We start from the raw sequence: 15019 nt of genomic DNA, 5'->3' as shown, positions 1-15019 counted from the left end.
AGAATGGCACAAACGCGACGGCAAGCACCAACGCTGAATAGGCCGGCCCTCTGCATGGGTGCCGCCGACCGCCATCCTCCACCATACTCCAGATCAGTGCTGCCCGCCAGGAACAGCCCGCAATGAGGCACACCGACCGCCGCAGCCCCAGATCGACCACTGTCAACCAAGGCAGCTGCCCCGCCGGATCCGTGCCGGCATCACGCACCCAGGGCCCCAGAGCCCCTGGTCATGCGCCGTCCGCCAACCCCCCTGCCAGATCTGGTCGGGACGAGGCCAACCCGCCACCACACCACGCCGGAGCACCAGGGCCACCGCCGCATAGCCGCAGCTGCCGTGCCGCCGGCACAAGCAGCTGCCAGGAGGCCCCCTGGACCGCGACGGACCAGATCCGGGCCGAGCCCCCGCCGGCCGCCGCCTCCATAGGTCACAGCCCCTGCCGTGTCCAGCCCACCACGCCCAGGTCAAGGCACCGCGGTGCCGCCGTCAGGCCTACCCACGCCACCGCTCGAGGTCGCCGGCCCGTGTCGAGCCCTCGCGCAAGGAGGAGATGAGGCTCCGTCGTCGCTGGCACCTCGGTCGCTTGCGGGAGCGACACGAGGGGGGGAGCTGTTTTTTGAAACCCTACCACCACCCCTCCACCCTCCTCTTTGGCCTTCTTACTGCTGGCCTCTGCCGTGGTGGCTTTTCCTGGAAGCCGGTGGTTGCGGAGCTCGACCTGTCGGTGCGTCCTTTGTGTCTAAGGTCACGGAAGACAGTATAGAGAGGGAGTTCGAAGCTCGAGGGAATCTCATCGAAGACAAAAGAGATATGGAGGTTGCCTAGATTTATATATAAAGCGGTGGTTTGCCTTATATACCGAAAAAGGGTTTCCCCCCGCTTTGTATTCCAAAGCAACCAGCCAACATAGGATACATCTCGACGCTGGGGCGAGCAGCACAACAAGCCCAAAGACAAAAAAAGAAGAAACATAATGCCAACAACGGCAGATCGACAAAGCGCGGAAGGCCCGCCACCGCTGCGCCCTCCGGAAACACCCCACCACCGCCCGAGGCTCCGAGTGCCGCATACCAAGCAGCACCTCCAAGAAGGTATGCGACGCCGACGACGCTGCTGCCCGGACAAGTCCTAGGGTTTCCCCCGGCGTGCGGAGGAAAGTAGGGGATGGCTACCACCGACGCCCTTCAAGAAGGAATGGTAGCACCCGCCGGTGTCACCGCATCGGCGCCGGACGAACCGGCAAGGATTTCTCCCGCACACCAAACACCACCGCCCATCCGGAGCCAACCATCCAAACTACCACCCAATGCGCCACCGCGGTTGCGCCGCCGCCCACGCCGTCTCACTACGAGGACCACCACGAGGCCGAGAAGACCGGAGAGAAGCGCCACGCGACGAGAACAACAGCACCAATGCCGACCGGAAGGGAACCACCTCCACCGCCGTCGTGCGAGAAGTCGAGCCTCCGGCGCTGTCGCGGTAGCCGACCGGACACGGCAGCGGGGCATACCAGGCCACCCCTGGCCCGGCCAGGCCCGAAACGGGCCCGCTAAGCCTCGCCGGCCGTGCTGCAGCAAGCTGGCATCGGTGCCGCCAGCCGCCGTCGCGCAACACCGCTCCCCTGCATCCCGGGAGTCACGCCGCCAACCAGCCCCGCCGCCGGCCCGCCCAGGCCCAGATGGGCCCCGTAGGGCCTAGATCTGGGCCGAGCGCCGCCGCCAGGACGAGCCACAGCGCCACCCCGCCGCCAACGACGGCGCCGCTGCCCAGCCGCCCGCCTGCTCTGCGACAGGGAACCCCGCCGCCAGCTGGACAGCCGCCGCCTAGGAGCACCCCCCGGTGCAACTCCGCCCCGCGCCGGAGCCACCGGGAGGGGAAGGGCAGGAAGGCCGCCGCCACCAGCGACTCGGGGCCAGGCCGGCCGCGGGCGCCAGCGACGGCGGCGGGGAGGAAGGGGAGAGGGGGGCTGGAGGCGGGAGAGAGAGGTGCGCGGCCGGCCGCCCGCGGGGGGCGACGCGGTCGCGAGAGCGAGGAGGGGGGGGGGAGCCCTAGTTATGCTTATCATGAAGCGTTTGCCTTATATATAAAGCGGGGCAAAAGCCTTTTTCGGTATATGGAGGTTGCCCAGCTTCAGGCCCCCGACATGGGTAATAGTCCTATATCGCGCTTACAGTGTATCGATATTGAGTTATTACAATGGAGTATAAGAGCTAGATTGGGTCTACAAGTATTTGTTTCGAACACGCGATTGACAGATCCCATTCTCGGTAAGCAATTTACACATCCATTTACTAGGCCTGAATTTAGTTTTAACATCTAACTTTTGAATGCCCAGACTGCCTTGGTCTTTTGGGGTACACAAAATTCCCCCTATCGCCAAAATCTGAAGAGACAAAAGTGTAATCGAACTCCTTTAGGTATCTCTAGAAGCATCATCATCGCTACTTTTTTTCCAGAGATCGGTGCAGCTGGGTGCAGTTCTTTTAGCGAGGATATGAAGAAATATGGTGGCGTGTTAACTGAAGTTAACATTGAGATTTATCGGGTCTTTTACCTCGCCGTGCCAGATATTTGTTTATGTGTTGTCTCTACCCGTAATCTTATAGTCAAAAAGTCTTAATAAAGGTGGAGTGTACTATAATAAATATCATTTCTATCTAACAAACATTCTACTGAAATAGTTGTATCTAGGCACCTAACCATGTAAATAATATTAGAGTTTAGCAGAAATGGAAAAATTCAGTGAAATGAAATTGACAAAATTGTTTTTCTTTGCTTTCCGGTTCAGTGAACTTCCTATACATATCCACACGTATACATACTGCAAAATTTCTATCATGATTGATTAACAATCCTTTAAAAGGTGGATGCCAACCGCATGGAACTAGAGCTCAGGGTATCTATGAGCTAAGAACATTCAGAAGAGAGACTCTGTTTTGGATCAATATCCTGTAGAGAAGTTCCACTCCGCTCTCAAGATCTCCAATACTGTGCTCCAGTGCCTGCAATTGCTCCTCTTGGCACACAACTTTGCTCCTCTTGGCACACAACTTTGCTCCTCTGGAATGTTTTGGAGGCAAGAGACCACTTGGGCATCTCAACTTGCTTCGACAAGATTGAGGATGTGGATTCGAGCAGCGAAATGGCTTGCTTCTGCCATTAGCATCACCACCCTAGAGTCGTTCTTGTCGGAAGCAGTTTTCTTGCTGATCTTCTTGAACTGTTTTTGCACCTTGTTTGCTAGCCGGACATATGCCTTGACTTGAGAAGACACACCTTCTCCTCTCCTGAGAGCCAACAGTAGCTCTTGGACAGTTAACTTCAATTCCATGAAGCTATCCCGCATGCTGTTGCAGAGATCGAGCACGACGAGGGACCGTCCAAGCTCCGCCTCCACTGCCGCCCTTTGAAGGGTCTGGCAAAGGCTGACTTGGCTGCTTGGTGTGCACATCATCTTCTCGATGCAGCTGTAGATGTCACCGAGGCTCCTCAAGCCATCACACATCGTATCAATGGTCGCTGGGGGCGAAGAGATGGTTGTGCTCAGGCTCTGGAGCTGCTGCTCGACTTCAGTTTTGTTCGAGCGAAGGCTCGAAGGCGTGCTTGCCGATCGTAGATGGTAAGCCATGCTTGGAGATTGAAGCTTTGGTGCTGTTTTCTTTTGTATAGAAATGGATGAGAATGGTAGGCAAGATGACCTGCAGTTTGTTGGTGCTTAAGCCTTGGGGTTCTCCCTGTATATATATCAGAGAGGCAGCAGCAATGACACGATGAACAGGGCAGCCGACAGCAAGAATCCTATCTGCTAACCTCCATAAGAGAGTGTTGCTTTATCTGCTTGTGGTTAGCGTGGCAAACATCAATGAGTTAGCTTATATGCCTGGCATGTCTTGGCTGTTGGTAACAGAATATACTGCACGGGTGTTTCGTTTGATTTCGGATCTTGATATGTGATCATGAAGTATTGTTGAAGGAAATACAATACAGGTTTTCTGTTGTTGTGCTCGCTGATTTTTCTACATTATGATGGGGTCTTATGCCTGTGCAGCACTGCTGGCGTGTTTCAGCTATCCACAGCAAGGACAACCATGTAAGTGCACACAGATTCTGGACGCAACACGCAAGTATAATTCTGAGATAATTGTGTGAACGAAAATTACCTACGATGCATGCTATGCATAAAATAGAAGCATGCTACTGATTTTTTTTTTTTTTGAAACTAATCCAACGACGGAAACATGAAGTTCATTGTACTATTAGGAAGCAGAAGGGAAGGTACAGCAACAAGATAAGAAAGGATCTTCAGTGGATTTGTTCTGGTCAGTATTATCGATTGCATGTGTTGGCCTGATTATTGTTAGTCATCAGCATCATTAGGTATTCCCCTCGATAATGATCATGCATTATCACTAGCTCATGGGTTGGAGCTGGCATGTTTCACCTTCCAGATTCTGGAGGCACCATCACTTCTTATAACATCAGTAGTGTAGAACTATAAAGTAGATAACATTTTATTGAACCAAGTAATGTAAGCAGGATACTGATTTATATCAGTTATTGTTCTGTTGCCTGTAAGTACATAGTATGTTTGAGGACAAACCAAGTCGTTTAATCAGGATACTGATTAATATCGTGGAGCTTGCATAAATGATAAAATTCAGAAAATAGGAAATTGACAAAATTGCTTTTGCTTGCTATTGAACTTTCTATGCATACACATTGCAAAACTGTTAGGATGATTGACTAATAATCCTTTAAAAGGTGGATGCCAACCGCAGGAACTAGAGCTCAGGGTATCTACAAACTAAGAGCATTGAGAAGAGAAACTCTGTTCTGGATCAATCTCCTGTACAGAAGTTCCACTCCGCTCTCAAGATCTTCGATACTGCACTCCAATGCCCGCAATTGCTCCTCTTCGCACAGAACTTTGCTCTTCTGCAATGTTTTGGAGACAAGAGACCACTTGGGCATCTCAATTTGCTTCAACAAGATGCAGGATGTGGATTCGAGAAGTGAAATGGTGATCTCTCTCGCTTCTGCCATTAGCATCACCACCCTAGAATCGTTCTTGTCGGAAGTAGTCTTCTTGCTGATCTTCTTGAACTGCTTTTGTGCTTTCTTGGCTAGACGGATGTATGCCTTGACTTGGCAAGTTGTGTCCTCTCCTCTCTTGAGAACCAACAAGAGCTCTTGGACAGTCATCTTCAGCTCCATCAAGGTCTCCTGCATGGCGTTGCAGAGGTCGAGCACGACGAGGGACCGCCCTAGCTCTGCCTCCACTGCCACCCTTTGCAGGGTCCTGCAGAGGCTGACTTGGTTGCTGGGTGCGCACATCATCTCCTCAATGCAGCTGTATATGTCTGCCAGCTTCCTCAAACCTTCGCAAGTCGTATCGATGGTCGCCAAGGGCGAAGAGATGGTTGCGCTCAGGCTCTGGAGCTGCTGCTCTACTTGGGGTTTGCTTGAGCGAGGGCTAGAAGGCGCGCTTCCAGATCTTAGGTGGTAAGCCATGCTTGTGGTTTTGAGGCTCTGATGCTACTTTCTTCAGTATGGAAATGGAGGAGAAAGGTTGGCAAGACAAGGGCTGCAGTTTGTTGATGCTCAATCCTTGGCTTCTCTCTGTATTTATAACGGAGCAATGGCATGATGGGTAGAGCAGTCGACAGCAGGAATCTCATCCAACTAACCTCCATACGTGTTAAGGTGATCTGTTGAAAGAAACATGGCCACCCAAAGCCCAATCAGACAAAGCTGTTGCCTACGTGTTTTTGGTTAGCGCAGCAAGTGTGAATCGGTGAGCTTATGTGCCTGGCATGTCTAGGTCATTGGTGACACAGCGCACTGCACGAGTGTTCAGTTTGATCTCGGATCTGGATACGGGTTATATGTGATCACGGAAGATTAGCCAAGGAAATGCAATGCGGGTTTCGTGTTGCTGCAATGATTAGTTTAGTCTTGTTCTCTGCTGGTTCTCCAACGTTATGGTGAGTTGCACTGCTTGCACAGCAGCGCTGGTGTGTTTCAGCTATCCCACAACAAAAGGACAGCCATGTAAGTGGATGCACATTCTCGACTACACTAACAGTATTGCCTGCTTTTAATATTAAGTTTAAGCTGGCTACCTTAAATATTCGTTCGCTATTCGTATGGAAGCATGCTTGGTGCATATAGGAGAAATGTAATAAGAAAATATCAATGTATACCTGTGGTTGAAAATATCCTGTTGAAGACTCGTCGAAGAACGACCTACTGGCCAGTCGTGGTGCCCCGTCCAATCAGCACCGAGCTATTTTACGGTACCTTGGTACTCCCAAAACATGTGCTGGAGTACCGAACAGATCTTGCCGTTCGTTGTGAAGGGTAACTTAGTTATTTTCCCACGGGTACTTCCGATTTTCTCCCTGTGATCTCGCATGGATGCCAAATACAGCTCCCAAAAGAAAAACAGAAACTCCAGATTGAGTGCCAGAAAAAGCTCCCGTTCGTTCGGCCGGAAATCCCGATCGCTCGGTGCCTAGCAATGGAGTACCAAGCAATAATGTCCTCAAACCTGATCCTTCGCTACCGCAGGCCGCCCTGCTGCGCCGCCCGTCGAGCCGCCACCGGCCAACCCCTGTACTGCGCCATGGTTGCGGAAATGAGTCCTCGATCGGCTTCACGGCATAGATCTTGTTCCGGCTCGTCTCAGGCGCGGATGCTTTCCCGTTACTCACCTACGAAGGACGTGCATAGCCCGCCGGCATGGGCTCATCCCGGCATCTCCGGACGCTGCGTGCATATCAATATACTACGTTTTGCTTGTAATTGAAAAAAAGAAGATGCCAGAATACATGGGAGGTTACGAGGGGAACCACGAATATGAAATAATATTAGAATGTTATATATGATTACGGTTTTGCCCCTTAAATCAAGGTACTCCAGTACTTTTTAACTTAGTACTCCGTTGGATGAGTGATGGAGTACCAAGCAATAATGTCCACTGGATCAAGAGAAATGTACGGTCTATATTTATTTTGGGGTACTCTAAAAGATCTCGCAGCACCATGGGGAGCCCTACTGCTACCCCCAACCCTCCTCTTTGGCCATCTTACTCCCGGACTCTGCTGTGGTGTCATTTCCTTGGCGTCGGTGGTCATCCCGCTAATTGGGGGCGGTGGAGCTCGACCTGTCGGCATGTCCTTTGTGTCTGGGATCATGGAAGACAGTACAGAGAGGGAGTTCAGAGTTCGAGTTAATCTTGTTGGAGACAAAAGAGATATATGGAGGTTTCCCAGCTTCAGGCCCCCGACATGGGTAATACTCCTATGTCGCACTTACATTGAGTTATTACAACGGAGTATAAGAGCTAGATGAGGTCTACAAGTATTTGTTTTGAAGCGATTCACGGATCCCATTCTTGGTAAGCAATTTACGCAACCATTTACTAAGCATGCATTTATTTTGAACATGTAACTCTTGAATGCCAAGACTGCCTTGGTCTTTTGGGGTACAGAAAATTCCCCTTATCGCCAAAATCTGAAGTGACAAAAGTTTAATGACTTCTACTTCGGTACATCCTCCTAAACACATCAATGGCTGAGATTAATCCATACCCCTTCATAATAAAGAGCGGGATGGTCTTTTTTGAAAGTACGTGGTTGCGCCCATACATTACATTTTCCACCTCCGCCGTGGGCTGGCCCATTTACGCAAGTTTTACTTTATGATTAAAATTTAAAAAATCAGCATCCAACGTGATTCGAACTCAAGACCACCACACAAAATACTAACAGTCGTAACCAATAGGACACCTTAATTGTGTTGCTTTTATTACTCCCTCCAATCATTTTTATCTTGCCTGTAGTTTTCCTTTTTGCCTATTTACTCTGCTCGTTCCTGGTTTGTAGCACCTTTTTCCCAAGCCTGCTCCTATTGTTGTGCATGCGGTTGGACTCATGCATCCATGCTTCCAGTAGAAGATGAGAAAAATGTGCGCTGCTTTGAAAGGAAGGAAATCAATATATATTTCTTGTTTTATTTCTTACCATGCAAGGAGTACAACACGTACATGTTCTGTTGGCAAGGAATACTCTCTCCGATCCTTTTTTATACTCCCTCCAATCATTTTTATTTCTTACCATGCAGATTTTTAAACTTGGCATGCTGCCTTAGAATGGTGATGCAAGGCCCTAGAAAAATTTCGTCAATTTGAACAATGTCGAAAAAATGTACTCTGAGACGGAACCTTTCGCCCAACCCGAACGCTCTACCCTAATCTTTTTCATTTAAATTCGTGAACATTTTCTTAAATTCGCAAACTTTGTTTTCAAATTCATGAACTTTTTCCATATACGGGAACTCTTTCAACTTTTACAAATGTTTTATAAAAGCCTGTATTTTTTTCAAATTCATAAACATTTATACAAGCACGTTACGTCACGTTCGGCTAGTGTTTTGGGGCTTTTCACGGGGAAAACCCTAGAAAATGCAAAAATGCCAAAACTCAATGAAATTTATCATGGATGCTTGGCATGGTGATGCTAGTGTGTGAAAAAAAATCCGAGTCCATTTTATTGATGTGAAAAAAAAGTGCATCCAAACTTGCCCTACCGCCGGCCTACCCGAACCACCACATTTGAACATGGTGTGCTTCTTTCCATGCATGAAATGACACAAAATTTTGCCAGCATGTGGGCATGCTCACTTCAAGCCTTCATGCAAAAATCGAAGGAATTCGGGCATAGAACACACGTTGTGTCACGTTCGGCTAGTGTTTTGGGGGTTTCACCGGAAAGACCCTAGAAAATACATAAAATATCATAACTCAATGAAATTTATAATGGATGCTTGGAATGATGATGCTAGTGTGTGGAAAAATTTGGGTCCATTTTATTGATGTGAAAAAAATGCATCCAGACTTGCCCTACCGGCCTACCCGAACCATCACCTTTGTACAATGGTGTGCTTCTTTTCATGCATAAAATGACACCAAATTTTTCTAGCATGTGGGGATTCTCATGGCAGGCCTCCATGCAAAATTTGACAGAATTCAGACACCAAAAGCATGTTGCGTCACGTTCGGCTATTGTTTTAGGGGGTTTCATCGAGAAAACCCTAAAAAATGCATAAAATGTCAGAAGTTAATAAAATTTATCATGGATGTTTGGCATGATAATACTAATGTGTGGAAATTTTTTGGATCCATTTTATTGATGTGAAAAAAAAAGTGCATCCAGACTTGCCCTACCGACCTATCTGAACCACTACCTTTGAACATGGTGTGCTTCTTGCCACGCACGAAATTACAGCAAATTTTGCTAGCATGTGGGCATGCTCATGGCAGGCCTCCATGCAAATTTGAAGGAATTTGGACATCGAACGCATGTTGCGTCACATTCGGCTAGTGTTTTAGGATTTTTTTAACCGGGAAAACCCTAGAAAATGCACGAAATGTCAGAACTCAATGAAATTTATCATGGATGCTTGGCATGGTAATGCTAGTGTGTGGAAAAATTTTGGGTCTGTTTTATTGATGTGAAAAAATGTGCATCCAGACTTGTCCTATCGGCCTATCCGAACCACCACCTTTGAACATGGTGTGCTTCTTGCCAAGCACGAATCACACCAAATTTTAACAGCATGTGGGCATGCTCATGGCAGGCCTCGATGCGCATGTATGCTACACCATCTTATTAATTTTGTATCGCATATGTCTCTATTTTGCTTCCTGCCCAAAAGAATGAAGCTTCGGTAACACAATAACCAAAGAGGTGTAGGTTTCACGAAACATTTATGCTTCCTACACAGTTCAACAAAATTTGGGTTAGATACTAACCATGCTTCAAACAACAGCACACTAGGCTTCCTATGCGCCCAAATAAATGAATTTCTCTTACACACTAATCAGGTATACTTCCAGCATTACTGCCTGATGCTTCAAGGGATTACATGTTGCCTACAACCCAATGTTTCAGTATAGACGTCCTAGTTTCAATCGAGAATATATACGCTTGTTTTTTTAGTTGAGAATATATACATCTGGAACGAATTTTTGAAGTACCTTTATTTTCGAAGCAGATTTTTCTGAATAATATATTTCCATTGCATGCGCTTCCATAAAAAAATGTTTCCATGGCACGTTTGCGTTGCAAAGAAAAATCATCCAGAAGCAACTAAATTTATTTATTTGTTTATTTATCGGAAGCAAATCTGTCCCGCTAAAAACAAATCGGAAGCAAATATGTAATTAGTGGGAAGCAATATTTTTCGTGTTTGTTTGTTGGAAGCAATCACAACCTACCAAAACAATTGCCCGCAAAAAAATTGAGGTTTATCAGGTCATTTAGCTTGCCGTGCCAGATATTTGTTTATGTGTTGGGTGTTGCCTCTACCCGTAATCTTATACTCAAAAGTATTAATGAAGGTGGGGTCTACCATGATAAATATCATTTCTATCTGACACACATTGTACTGAAATAGTTGTATCAAGCTACCTAACCATGTGAATGATATTTGAGTTTATCAGAAATGAAAAAAATTCAGGGAAATGAAATTGACTTTGCTTTTCGGTTCAGTGAACTTCCTATACATATCCAAAAGTATACACAATGCAAAATTGTTCTCATGACTGACTAATCCTTTAAAAGGTGGATGCCAACCGCAGGGAACTAGAGCTCAGGGTATGTACGAGCTAAGAACATTCAGAAGAGAAACTCTGTTTTGGATCAATCTCCTGTAGAGAAGTTCCACTCCGCTCTCAAGATCTCCAATACTGTGCTCCAATGCCTGCAGTTGCTCCTCTTGGCACACAACTTTGCTCCTCTGGAATGTTTTGGAGGCAAGAGACCACTTGGGCATCTCAACTTGCTTCGACAAGATTGAGGATGTGGATTCGAGCAGCGAAATGGTGATCTCTCTCGCTTCTACCACTAGCATCACCACCCTACAGTCGTCCTTGTTGGAAGCAGTTTTCTTGCTGATCTTCTTGAACTGTTTTTGGACCTTGTTTGCCTGCCTGACATATGCCTTGACCTGAGAAGACACATCGTCTCCTCTCCTAAGAGCCAACAGTAGCTCTTGGACAGTCATCTTCAATACCATGAAGCTCTCACGCATGCCGTTGCAGAGGTCGAGCACGACGAGGGACCGTCCAAGCTCCACCTCCACTGCCGCCCTTTGAAGGGTCTGGCAAAGGCTGACTTGGCTGCTTGGTGTGCACATCATCTTCTCGATGCAGCTGTAGATGTCACCGAGCCTCCTCAAGCCATCACACATCGTATCGATGGTCGCCGAGGGCGAAGAGATGGTTGTGCTCAGGCTCTGGAACTGCTCCTCGACTTCCGCTCTGTTTGAGCGAGGGCTCGAAGGCGTGCTTGCCGATCGTAGATGGTAAGCCATGCTTGGAGATTGAAGCTTTGTTGCTGTTTTCTTCTGTATAGAAATGGAAGAGAATGGTAGGCAGTGTGTTGGTGCTGAAGCCTTGGGCTTCTCCCTGTATATATATCAGAGAGGCAACAGCAATGTACGATGAAAAGAGCAGCCGACAGCAAGAATCTCATCTGGTAACCTCCATAGGAGAGCTAGCATATATGGCTGGCATGTCTTGGTTATTGATAACACAGTGCAGTGCACGGGTGCTTCGTTTGATTTCGGATCTCGATATATGATCATGAAGAAGTATTGTCCAAGGAAATAAAATGCAGGTTTTCTGTTGCTGAGAGGAATAATTCATCTGGTTGTGCAGCAGCGCTAATTTTTCAACATTAGGGTGAGGTCTTCTGCTTGTGCAGCAGCGCTGGCGTGTCTCAGCTATCCACAGCAAGGACAACCATGTTAAGTGCACACAGATTCTTGACATAACCAACATGCATTCTTGTTTTCATATTAAATTTCATCTGGCCGTGGCTGTCTAAGGTTATCGTCTGAATGAAAATTACTTATGACGCACGATAAGCATAAACGAGAAATGTAATAATAAGAATGTAACGAAATGTTTGAAAAGTTAGGGTCGCGAAAACTAAAAATGTGCAAGTGACGTTTGTTTGGTCGACTTCTGATTGCACATATTACTTAATGGTGCATGCTTCCATTTTTTTTTAACATAACCAGTATAGTGATAAAAACGTGAAGTTCATTGTATCATTTGGAAGCAAAAGGGAAGGTACAACAACATGATAAGAATTAAGGATCTTCAGTGGATTTGTTTTGATCAGTATTATTGGTTGCCTGTGTTGGCTTAATTATTGTTCGTCATCAGCATCATTAGGTATTCCCCTCGGTAATGATAATGCATAATCACAAGGTTATAGGTCGTGGATTCGAGCTGGCTTGTTTCAGCATGCTAGAGCTTGAGACACGTAATTTGACCCTTGGCAAATAATTACCTGAGACCCATAGGCCATTAGGAACACCATTACTTCTTGTAACATCACTAGTGTAAAATCATAAACTAGACAACATTTTATGTGACAGGAATGCCCCAAATTCTTTTTTTTTTTTTTTGAAAATAGAATGCCCCAAATTCCATGTTATTGTTCTGTCGCTTGTAAATAGATTGTATGTTTGAGGAGAGAGATCTTTTGTTAGACACTTGTTTAACAAAAATCAGTTAACAGCATAAATGGTAAAATCCAGAAAATATGAAATTGCCAAAATTGTTTCTCTTTGCTTTTCGATTAAGTGAACTTTCTGCATATATCCACAAGTGTACATGCTACCAAAATTGCTATCATGATGATTGACTAATCCTTTAAAAGGTGGATGCCAACCGCAGGGAGCCAGAGCTCAGGGTATCTATGAACTAAGAGCGTTGAGAAGAGAAACTCTGTTCTGGATCAATCTCCTGTACAGAAGCTCCACTCCGCTCTCAAGATCTCCGATACTGCGCTCCAATGCCTGCAGTTGCTCCTCTTCGCAGACGGCTTTGCTCTTGTGCAATGTTTTGGAGACAAGAGACCACTTGGGCATCTCAATTTGCTTGGACAAGACCGAGGATGTGGACTCGAGTAGCGAAATGGTGATCTCCCTCGCTTCTGCAAGTAGCATCACCACCCTGGAATCGTTCTTGTCGGAAGCAGTCTTCTTGCTGATTTTCTTGAACTGCTTTTGTGCTTTCTTGGCTAGCCTGACGTACGCCTTGACTTGAGCAGACGCGTCAGCTCCTCTCTTGAGAGCCAACAAGAGCTCTTGGACAGTCATCTTCAATTCCATGAAGGTCTCCTGCATGGCGTTGCAGAGGTCGAGCACGACGAGGGACCGTCCGAGCTCTGCCTCCACTGCCACCCTTTGCAGGGTGTGGCAAAGACTTGCTTGGCTGCTGGGTGTGCACATCATGTTCTCGATGCAGCTGTAGATCTCTGCCAGCCTCCTCAAACCATGGCACATCGTATCGATGGTCGCTGAGGGCGAAGAGACGGTTGCGCTCAGGCTCTGGAGCTGCTGCTCGACTTGTGTGTTGCTGGAGCGAGGGCTGGAGGGCGTGCTCGCCGACCGTAGATGGCAAGCCATTGTTGAGGACTGAAGGTTTGGTGATGTTTTCTTGTGTATGGTAGTAATGGAAAAGAATTGTAGGCTGTTGGTGCTGAAGCCTTGGGGCTGTACCTGTATTTATATGGGAGAGGCTGAAGCAATTGGTTGATGAAGAGAGCAGTGGACACCAAGAATATCATCCAGACAAGCTGTTGCTTATCTGTTTTGTTGTGCCGTTGACGACAAGGCAGATTGCACGAGAGAGCATCCTGTCTGTTCCTAACTGAAATTAGATGGCTCTCCCTCGTGGTCATGGGCAGCAGGGTAAGATGCACGCTCAAGAGTCTGTTGGGTTCAGATGAGTATGAACACAAGAAACAGTATAGCTCAAGTGCATGGAAATTTCTCTAGTGCCGAGGCATGTTGGGGCAATCCGAAGCAAGCAAGATCCTGCCCTCATATATTTATATTCAAAAAGTTGCTAAAACGGCGACGTTCTAGCGTTGTGTGATGGAATGGACCAACTCATTGGAGGACACATGGAACGGAAGGTTGCTTCCTTTCCTGGTTGTTGCCAACACATGGAAACACAGAACAGAACTGTATGGATGTCCGGGAGTAGCTGCAGATGAAAGAGATTCGGCCTCTTGCTGCCGGATGAGAAAGGGTCTGTGGCGTCCAAGGGAATGGAGATGGCGAAGTCCCAGTTTGCTGTAACTTCCAAGACAAGATGACGGAAGTATTTCTATGTGCAGCAGCATTTTGTGTGGCCAAGGGAAGAAGAAGCAACCGATCTGCTAGTGCTAGTGCGACATTTGGCTTGGCTCTGAACTCGCTGATATAAATTTGTACACCCGAGTTCACAATCTGAATTATATCTTGAAAATAACCGTGATTTGTGGCCTGTCCCCATGCTGACACATGCGTCGTGAAAAATGAAACAGCACTAATTAATTAGTGCCGCAGTTGGATCCAGAGAGAGACACGTAACGTACCCCTGAGCCTGAGACTGAGGTAAGGTGCTAGGAAGGAGAAGACAGCGAACAAAATCTCTCCCAATCTCAATCTCTGATGGTTAGCAGCCAGCCAGCCTCACTGAATCTATCGTCACACACGCCGTGTATATCAGGCCAGCAACAAGTATGTACTGTATCTGGCAAACAAAAAAAAGTTTGTTTAGAACCCGATCCGACTTCGATGATCCCAAAGGATCCCCGGCTCCATTTAAGAAACCTCAAATACATGCATGCATGTATGCGCCGACGATGCTCCGTGGGAAAGGAAAGGCGTGGTTGGTACGGACGATAAATGGAGCTCAAACGGATCATGCACGTACCCTTATCTGTGCATGCACGGCAGCTTCGCCCGCTACATTGGACTTGGAGTTGGCGGCGTGGCTGGACGTACGCCTCCCCATGTGTCCAGCTACAGCTACACCCAACCTCTTGCGGTTGGAACGCTCCGGGTACCTGCGTACGACATCGTCGGTAGCCGTTGCACGCGCGGGAGGGCACTCCACGTTTCTCCCCGTGCACATGGCGATGCCACGGCAGGGTGCCCGGCGCCCGACATG

The 15019-nt window shown here is 47.4% G+C and overlaps 3 protein-coding genes and 1 pseudogene across 3 annotated transcripts; all 4 read right to left on the bottom strand.

The window, feature by feature from the left end:
- Positions 1-2633: 2633 nt before the first annotated feature.
- LOC109740603 (uncharacterized) lies at positions 2634-3890 on the bottom strand (annotated as a pseudogene).
- Positions 3891-4664: 774 nt separating this feature from the next.
- LOC120969385 (uncharacterized) lies at positions 4665-6155 on the bottom strand. Its single transcript, XM_040396566.3, has one exon. It carries the CDS (start codon positions 5509-5511, stop codon positions 4798-4800), a length of 714 nt encoding a protein of 237 aa, XP_040252500.1. The 5' UTR covers positions 5512-6155; the 3' UTR covers positions 4665-4797.
- A 3702-nt stretch (positions 6156-9857) lies between these two features.
- On the bottom strand, positions 9858-11974 carry LOC109740613 (uncharacterized). The gene has a single exon (XM_045231134.2). It carries the CDS (start codon positions 11374-11376, stop codon positions 10654-10656), a length of 723 nt encoding a protein of 240 aa, XP_045087069.1. The 5' UTR covers positions 11377-11974; the 3' UTR covers positions 9858-10653.
- A 320-nt stretch (positions 11975-12294) lies between these two features.
- On the bottom strand, positions 12295-13866 carry LOC109740611 (uncharacterized). The gene has a single exon (XM_020299669.4). It carries the CDS (start codon positions 13483-13485, stop codon positions 12772-12774), a length of 714 nt encoding a protein of 237 aa, XP_020155258.1. The 5' UTR covers positions 13486-13866; the 3' UTR covers positions 12295-12771.
- Positions 13867-15019: the final 1153 nt, after the last annotated feature.

Source organism: Aegilops tauschii, chromosome 7, assembly GCF_002575655.3.
Source record: "Aegilops tauschii subsp. strangulata cultivar AL8/78 chromosome 7, Aet v6.0, whole genome shotgun sequence".
NCBI classification, from domain to species: Eukaryota; Viridiplantae; Streptophyta; class Magnoliopsida; order Poales; family Poaceae; genus Aegilops; species Aegilops tauschii.
Note: the sequence above shows the minus strand (reverse complement) of the source record. Positions and strands in the feature narration are given on the sequence as shown.